General features: G+C 43.8%; 1 protein-coding gene across 1 annotated transcript in view; it reads right to left on the bottom strand.

Annotated features, from left to right (window-relative positions):
- LOC134173291 (netrin-4-like) overlaps positions 1–9,418 on the bottom strand; it is a 45,048-nt gene continuing 35,630 nt past the window's right edge. The window contains exons 6-10 of the mRNA XM_062637134.1: positions 6,131–6,344; positions 5,411–5,547; positions 4,120–4,188; positions 2,875–3,045; positions 1–2,235 (exon numbers count right to left, since the gene is read on the bottom strand). Coding sequence (XP_062493118.1) covers positions 2,099–2,235; positions 2,875–3,045; positions 4,120–4,188; positions 5,411–5,547; positions 6,131–6,344 — 728 coding nt within the window. The 3' untranslated portion in view covers positions 1–2,098. The remainder of the gene's footprint in view (positions 2,236–2,874; positions 3,046–4,119; positions 4,189–5,410; positions 5,548–6,130; positions 6,345–9,418) is intronic.

Here is a 9,418-nt window from a genome sequence, read left to right as displayed (position 1 = left end):
TGGAATATGGGAGTTTGCTTTAATGTGGTACTGACTATAAACCAAAATGGAATATGAGCATCATTAAATAAGATCCCCTGCAGGTAGAATGGCCTCTGTTGAAAAGTGTGTTCCTTAGCTTCATTCTAAACCTACACTTAGTTTTTATTTATTCTTGGAGGTCCTTAGAACAGACTGTAAATTCACCTACACATCTTTATTGAGATTTGAAAGAGAACTGCTCAGTCTTTGTGGTGAGATGATTTCTGGAGACATTAAAGGAAGCAGTTGCTACGCTCTTACCTTCTGTAAGCTGACACTGCAAATTAAACCAAATTCCTTGGTTAAAAAGTGGTTTATTGCATTAATTTAATGGCTTCTGGAGATGCCACAGTGTTGGATACCACTTGAGGTAACAACAAATAAATAATGAAGTGAAAGAGGGAAAGTCATGGCAATGGAGGAGGGGAGAAGTCGGAGGAAAGGGGGAGGCAGAAACACTGTTTATGCACTGCTGGGGAAAAAGTAGGGTGTTTATTCTGTAAGTATCTGCCTGTCATCCATTCCCAAATGAGCTGAGGGGTTTCTGCTGTTCAACCAGTCTGAAAACAGCAACAAATGGCAGGAAAGCAACTGGTGATAAAGAGAACAAACCAATGGCCTATGCTGTCAACTGGGACCGCAGTCATTCTGCATTAGTATTAAATTTCTTTAGGTACTCCATGTGCCAGTCAGACAGTGCTGGATGAAGACAGCAGATACCTCCTGAGAGTGTTATAGACATGGAGTAGGAATAGCAGAAGTAGCTGGTGTACATGCTGCTTCTCTGGAACCCCCTTCAAAGAATAGACTGACTCAGTTTCTGCTTTATTTGAAGAGGGAATGTGCTCCAATCAGCTTCTTTTATCGTGAGTCCTTCAACAGGGAATGCAGGTCTTAAACTACACTTACCTCAAAACACTGTGTTAGGGAATGATTCAAGATGCTACCTCTTCGTGACTATAGGGTAAAATCGAGTTAGAAAGGATGCTCTTGCAGAACAGAACTATTTTTACCTAGAGTGCAGATGTTATCACTCCTGTGCTTCTGCAGAGGGAAAAATAATCCTCAGGTACAATGGGAAGCCAAGCTTCGGTATCTTAATCCGATATAAAGCAGAATGAAAGCACTAAGTGCAATCAAATGCCAGTGGTCTCGAGCACAGTTTGAACAGGCAGGATGCTCTCACAGAGCTCCCTCCTTTGATGCACAGTCCAGTTACCTCCTCCTGCTTCAGCCTTGCAGCTTTTGTAGTGTCACAATCCCAGCATTAGAGCAGCTGCTATTTCCTCACGTGTTTTGGCTCTTTCCTAGTATTAAGGCTTTTCACTGTGAAACCTTAATGGTGTTACAAACTAAAGCACTACAGCAAAGAGCAAAATGACTTCGGAGAGTAAGGGTTGGATTTGGAATCAAGTTTGAGCCAAGTTTAGTTTCTGCAGCAGCCCTAAGCATTGATGATAGCAGTATACATCTATGCAGGCCCTTGTCCCAAGAGAAATCATGTGTTAGTGTGTTCCTGTTCAGCAATGGGATAATATTGCCTCCTGGGAAACAACCTGTTCTATTGGCATAATTGCAGTCTGGTGTTACAGCAATCTGAGCTCTCTTATTATTTGATGTGCTGTTTAATATCATGCCACTGGTAAAGCTGAAAGAAACTGCTGCCTTGTAAGTGGTCACTTACAAGGAAAACTACACCCAAGAGCTGAACGCATTGTGTAAGCAGCTTATACACATTAACACCAGACTCTGACCTGAAGTATGGTAACACTAATCCATATCTTTAGTTTTGCCTTGTGAAATGATTCTCCAGATATGTGGAACCAGGCTTAAATTAGGAACTGACTTGTAGCCTATGTACGATGCTCTAGTTAATGTTGTATGATTAGGCTGTGCCTTTGTGGGAAAAGGAGTCACACCCCAAGTTTCCTATGTGTGTGAAAGGAGAAAAGATGGCAAGTCTGCTTCCATCACCTCAGCTAGGAGCATCCTGAATGGAAACGCATGAGCTAACTACACCTTTCACTGCAGTGTTACTAAGAGGCAAAGTTCAGCTCCGCAACTCCTGAAGCAGAAATTATTTGCATCCAGTTCGGAGAATATCTGATACTTGTTTTCCCAAATGTGCTTTCCAGGGTTTCACCAGGCTGTTCATGTTCACAAGGAGTTTGCTGGTCCTAGAGTCCTCCTGGCCTGCTATGAGATAGTCAGTACCTAGTTGAAAAAGATGAAAAGGGAGAAAAAACTTCAGTCAATACTAAATAGAAGAAAACAGAACTAAATACAGAATTACTCCATTTCATAAGGAGCTGGTCTCTTTTTTGAGGCCCTACTACCTACATCTTACAGTTATAACCTAAGAAGTCTGGCTCACTATTTTCACATATAATACAGAATATATAATACATCTGTTCAAATGGAATTTTGCTACTCATCATACCTGTACAAGCCAAGAGTAATACTACTGAAGCACATGGAGTTACAGTGGCTTAAAACAAAGGCCAGACAGATCAGACTCAAACTTGGGCATCTGTACATGGAGGTGTTGAATCTGTAAATGATACAGGCCACTGGAATTATGTCAATGTGTAGTTGTAACTCCTGAGCATAAATCATCTGACAACACTGAACCTGTGTGGACAGGAGTCAGCACTGACAATATGCACATCAAAGTGTGCATGCACATGAGATGGCACATACATAACCTGGATGAAGCGGGCTAAGCTGTTACTGCAAGAAGGGCAGCAATAGGGAAGGTTGAATTGAGGAATGTAGCCATAGCTCATGCTCGCAATGAATTACCACCACAGTTTAGAAGGGATGGAAATTAGCTGGTAAGCATTTTGTCCTTACCAGGGTTGAGAATGGGACATGTACATCCCCTGTTGGTCCAGGATTCTGGGTAAATGCTTCTGTTGCTCCGAGCGATTTTCACTTTGCCTGATTTCAGGACCTTCTTCACCTTCACAACAACTTCTGCGTGGGTCCCTTTGTCATGAGCCGAAAGGATTCTTGCTTTTATCACTGCCAGAAAACATACCAAGATAGAGACCAACAATAAATTCTGGTTTATGCTGCTAAAAGGTGGAACATTAACACCTTGAAAGAAGACATGAAAAAATCACTGCAGCTGCATTGCAATGCTTGTCCACTTCAGTCATGGTTCTCCTAAATAGAGTTGGAGCAGAAAAGCTAGATTTTTCTGTTGAAGTAGTTAACTGATCCTTTCAGTATGTTATTCAGCAACTACTTTTTAATGGGCTGATGTCAAACACTCGGAAATCATAGAAAAACCCTTGTATGTGCACATAGGAAGGGTGCAAAAAGCAGATCAGCAGGTAACAGCCTGCTTTTAAGTGCACTGATTCCAGGCTTTATATTTTGCAGTTAGGAACCTTCTGCTGGGCTTTAACACTGGCCTCTCAAAAACTTCATCCTGTGGGAAGGGACTGTCTGCTCTGCAGGAAGGAAGTCAGGAAGTTTCCCATCAGGCTGCTTGCATGTCACATGGCTGCAATTCCATACAACAAGCCCGGAAAAGCATTCTTGTTTTGTGGCCCAGCATCTGGTTGCTGTGATAAATTTCTGTGCCTTTAATTTAAGAGGATCCCATAGCTTTTGGCAGGGTAATCTCATGTAGATTAACCCCACAAGCGGGCTGCACTGTGTCATGGCACAAACACATCAAACCTTTGGATGCTAGAGCTTTCCTTTCTTGCTTCATGTGATGGCATGAACTAGGTGATCATAAAACACACTCTTAAATACATTCTTGGTAAACAAGCATGGCCATTTGAACCTGCATAACCAGTGCAAAACCAATGGTGGTTTAGATAGAAGGTTTTTATCATTCATTCTTGATGTAGAGTTCCAATTCTAGCACTGCTGCTGCTGTGGAGAGGGAAAGTGACTGGGTGGAAAGGAGCCTGGTTCAGTTCTGATCAGAAGTCGGACATGTCAAAAAAGGTAGAAGAAATCCTACCTCTTATTTGCTGCCTTAGCCCCTTCTCTCATTTTTCATAGCTATCAGCTAATAACATGCATAGGGAGAACACAGTGAAATTATCATGCCTTGAGGACATGTTACTACTCACTTACCGTAAGCATATTTCATTTGGCAGAAGTCAGAGACGCTTCCAAGCACCTTTTCTTTACAAACACACTTTTCTAGCAGTGGGACCATGGAATGCAGAGGGTCGAGGAAGAGCCAGGACATAAGAGAGAAAGCAAATGGTACTCAATTAGAAAGTTATATGGATATAGCTCCTATAGCCTGGATGGACATTAAGAGTACTCTTGAGAGTGAGCTCAGTTGTTTGCAAGTTGGTTTCCTGTTAGATGATGCAATGATTGTTCTGGAATCTGATAGGTACTGTTGAGCAAAAGGCGGCCCTCATGGGGTCTACTGTACAGTTAATAAACTGATACTAATAAAGAGATCTGTAAGAATCAGATCCAGTTGTAAAACAGAGGTATACCCCAAGGGTGGTGCATTTCAATGATGGCTAGCATCATCTTTTTACAAATAGCATTTGAAGTTCAGCAGCAAAAAGAGAGTATTTTTCCACACAACCTTACTCATGACTTACCAGTTTCCAAACCCAAAGCTGAATAGTAAAGTTGGGTTGGAAAATAGCAGTGTTGCAGCACAGAAAGCCAACCGTATCCTGGGCTGCATCAAAAGGAGCGTGACCAGCAGGGCAAAGGAGGTGATCCTGCCCCTCTGCTCTGCTCTCGTGAGACCTCACTTGGAGTATTGTGTGCAGTTCTGGTGTCCTCAACATAAAAAGGACATGGAACTGTTGAAACAAGTCCAGAGGAGGCCACAAGGATGATCAGGGACTGGAGCACCTCCTGTATGAAGATAGGCTGAGAAAGTTGGGGCTGTTCAGCCTGGAGAAGAGAAGGCTGCATGGAGACCTCATAGCAGCCTTCCAGTATCTGAAGGGGGGCTATAGGGGTGTTGGGGAAGGACTCTTCATCAGGGACTGCAGTGACAGGACAAGGGGTAACAGGTTAAAACTTAAACAGGGGAAGTTTAGATTGGATCTAAGGAAGAAGTTCTTTACTGTCAGGGTGGTGAGGCACTGGAATGGGTTGCCCAGGGAAGTTGTGAATGCTCCATGCCTGGCAGTGTTGAAGGCCAGGCTGGACAGTGTGAGGTATCCCTGCCCATGGCAGGGGGGTTGGAACTGATGATCTTAAGGTCCTTTTCCAACCCTAACTATTCTATGATTCTGTGATAACCTCCATAGTTCAGATTATCAAAAGTTGTCTGCAGATGGGGACAGACAAGCTAGAGGTGAGTGGAGGAATTTAAGTCAGGATGGAAAGGAGAAAGAACTAGCACTGAGTGAAGTTACTAAAGGTTCTGGACTCTGGGCTGTACCTGGATGCCTCAGCGCAGAAAACCCCTGCTCATGGTCATTCCATCTCCACTCCTCTTCGCTCTCATTGGCCGGTGTTTGCACCAGGTCAGGGATTCGGCCCCCGATGGGGATGTTAAAGAATGGCTCATTGTCATAGCTGGGGGGACACACAAACCAGAAGACATGATTAGGTCACAGGATGGGTAAGAAGCCCCTGTTTGCTGCACGTGGCTGTATTCAAACAGATGAGCTTGCTTTCTTCATGTTGAGAGTGCAAATGAGAGCAAGACTTCATGCCATACAGAGATATCACAGATCTAGCAGGTTATTTAGGCCTTACCACTGCTTGCTGAGTGTTTTTAAAAGTATGTATTATGCCTGTTTAGCTTCTGTTTTGCTTGTTTTTACTGAATAAAGTAACTCAATGTTAGTGACTTAGTCATTAGGAACTGAGGATACTTGCAGGGCCCATAAAACTGCAGTCAGTCTAAAACCATTATAGCTTAAAGCCATGTATTTCCATGGAGTTGCCTGTTAATACTGCAAGAAGTCATCATTTCAAGATTGCTTTGGATAATATGAAGGGCTTAAAAGTGCCAAATGGAATCTAAGAAACCTTTTGTGATTTACAGCCCTTTTCAAATGATTGTACCCCCTCCATTGCTGCGGTGTTTCAGCTAATCTTTGTTTCACTTCACAGAACCCCATCTCAACATGAACCCAAAGAAGGGCTTCTTTACCCATCGAAGCAGTTCCCGGTGTGCTGGTCGCAGTCTCTGGCGCAGTCACAAGGGCGGCAGCCGTGTTCTCCAAAGCCCCAGTAGCCCATGAGGCACCTGTCGCACTTGGGACCCGCCACTCCTGGTTTGCAGTAGCAGAATCCTGTTTTGGGGTGGCATCGCCAGCTCCTGTTGAAGGTTGCGTTGGCTGAACCCATCGGCTGGCAAGCACAGGCTGTGGAGACAGGGTGAGAGCTGACTGAGATTGCATGCCATGGGGACATCTTTGCAAGGCTGATAAACTCATGCCTTCTTCCTTATCATAGATAGAGTTGGAAAGGACCTTAAAGTTCATCCAGTCCCAAACTCTTGGCCACGGGCAGGGACACCTTCCACTAGAGCAGCTTGCTCCAAGCTGCATCCAACCTGCCCTTGAACACTGCCAGGGATGGGGCAGCCACAGCTTCTCTGGGCACCCTGTGCCAGCGCCTCAGCACCCTCACAGGGAAGAGCTTCTGCCTAAGAGCTCATCTCAGTCTCCCCTCGGGCAGGTTAAAGCCATTCCCCTCATCCTGTCCCTACAGGCCTTTAGCAAAAGCCCTCCTCCAGCTTTGTTGTTGGCCCCCATTAGATATTGAAGACTGTTATAAGGTCTCCCCTGAGCCTTCTCCTCAGTCAGAACTGTAAACATTGCATTGTCAGCCTACATTTGCATCGTATTTTTGTTTCTAACTCATTAAGCACAGCAAAACAAGTACCACAGGGACCCATTTATGTGCAAAGATCACTTCTTCCCTACTGCACAAACCTTGACCATCCAGGGTTTTAAAGGAGGAGCAAGAAGCCTCCCCTGTGTGTTTGTTCTTAAAGGGGTTTGCAAGTGATTCACTTTCAGTGTTTTACAGAAAGATTCAGAAGCATGGATGAGGTAAAGAATGACAGCTGTTGCCTTTTCTGTGAACAGAGAGGTCACAAAACTGCTGTTTAGAGTATAACATTATCTATCCATACATACAGCCATCACCACTGGCTCCTAATTTAGGATTCATTTTTAATGAGGGAACCATAAATCCAAATACATGCATTTAAAATATATTTTCTAATACAGAAAAAAAGGTAATTTGATTAAAATAAGAACTGAGCTGAACTCCAGCCATTAGATTTCAGGTCCTTTTTGTATTAACAGAGCATCATGCCCTAGCTTTTGCTTGTAGCAGAGGCTGGAAAGGAAACACAGCACTGCTTCATCCATCTGGATGAGGGCAGAAAGAAAAATCTTGTGGCTAAGACCTGCTTTGACAGAGCTTTTCAGTTAAATGTTGGGCACCCAAAGTGTTTGAATAGCTTGAATCAGAGGCCAGCCTTTTGGATGCTTATCTGAACCAAACATGAGCTCCAAAGCTTTTCAAGTTTGACCATCATTGCTTCTAATCAAACTACTTTTCTTCATGAGCTCGCAGATAAGAGACCAAATGAACACTGATTCCACACACATCATTTTCCAAAGGGAAGGGGCAAGTGTATGACTAATAAAAGCATTAAGTGTAGCAGGGACAGATTCATCTGCAAACTCACAGTTGATGCTCAAGAAAACACCCTTTGAAAATAGCACAAGAAAAAGGGTGAGCAGTTTTGTTTCAAGGGCATTTCTCTGATGATCTGCTTCCTACACAGGCATTTTTTCATCATGCCCTGTGCTCTTTATGCCAATATGTTTAATACTATTAGTACGCTCTGCTGTAGACAGCTCTCAGCCCCTTGTTTTCAAGGGACACTGCCACAATAGCCTAAGGGCAGAAAACAAGCGTGCTGTCATGGGCAATGTACTCTGCACAATGAGCTGCTTGGCGGATGGCAGCAGCTCGCCTGTTTGCCACAGAGCAGCCTTCACTTTGGGAGCAAACCCAGGCACTTTGCTCTCCCTTCTGGAGGGCAGGTGAGGGTAAAGTGCTCGCTAACACTGACAGTTTCAAAGGCAAGTTGCTGCTTAACTTGAACTCTTTTTTGCCCACGTTTTTGCAGGGCTGACTGTGTCACCCTAAAAGGCAAGACAGCAAGGCATCCAAAACCATGGATGTCATATATTTGGGAGTAAGGAGGGACAATGTTTCCTATACTGCATATCAGTCTGAGCCACAAGAAGAGGTTGCCAACATCTGGGTTGGCTTGAATCCAGGTTTGTTTTCACTGTAATATCTCTATATGTAGGATTTGTCTGTGGAGTTTTCACCTTAAATGTCTTCTATTTCTGCATCTTCTGGGTCTGCCTTTATTCCCATCTTATTTCTGGTTTTCAGGTTTCATCAGTTAAGGGCACAGAACAGATAGGCAAATCAGCAGCATCATTGGACTACCTATCACCAACAGAGACTACACCCTGATTCAGGAAGATGAGAACTTCTCCCATTCTATTCCTAAGGGAATAAAAAACACCTTGCAGGACAGTGACTGACAGCATTGGCAGAAGCTGAGGAGGAGGTAGGAATAAAAAAGCCTTTTTATTAATTATGGAGCTACAGTTCAAGACAACTAATGCTCCTGAATGAACAATGGGGCATATTCCCCAGTTAGAAACTGGGACAGCCCCCGGTAGATCAGAGAGCAAGCTGAATCAATAAACGCACACCACTTCCAGATGAGTTATACAAGTGGCTTGCAAACGCTTTGCCCAGTCTGTGTTTGTTTAGCATTTCAGCTCGGGTGTGTACATTGTCTGGCTTCCAGAGCATTAGAGCCAAAATCCCAGTTGCGCAGCTAAGGTAACTCCCAAAATAAGAGCCCACATGTCACATGCTGAAGGGGCAGCTGCTGCTGACTGGGTTTTATCTGTTTAACAGTATCAGATTTGCAGATAAACCTCACAAAGAAGCACAAAAGGAAGTCTCCAAAGCCTCACTCCTTTACATTTCCCAATATTTGACAATGCAGCATCTTTCCTTGCTGATTTTTGCTGCTTTACTCTTGGCAAACCCTAGGTTTTCTTTCCATCTGCCTCCCTAGCTAACAAAACACCAGCCAACACGACAATGGCCTTGTTTGTCAAAGGCATCATCAATTATGTTAGGGACGGTGTGCAGACAGTTCTGGCTCAGAGCTGGCTGGTTTATTTGGGTTCTTCCCTTGACAGCAGCGCAATGAACAATTTCATCATTGTACTTTAACGCTGGCCATCAGGCACGAAGCATCACAAAGCATCTCTTGCCTTTTAGTCTCACTCCTACACTAATTTTGTTTGGTCAGAAACTACTGTAGAAAAGGAGACAAGGAATAACAAGAAATGAATAATTCATACAGCAGCTTCCACTCAAG

Source organism: Pezoporus occidentalis, unplaced genomic scaffold, assembly GCF_034315485.1.
Source record: "Pezoporus occidentalis ecotype Australia unplaced genomic scaffold, CSIRO_AGI_Poc_V1 ctg114, whole genome shotgun sequence".
NCBI lineage: Eukaryota > Metazoa > Chordata > Aves > Psittaciformes > Psittacidae > Pezoporus > Pezoporus occidentalis.
The sequence above is the reverse complement of the archived record's forward strand: the minus strand, read 5'-3'. Positions and strand labels throughout refer to the sequence as shown.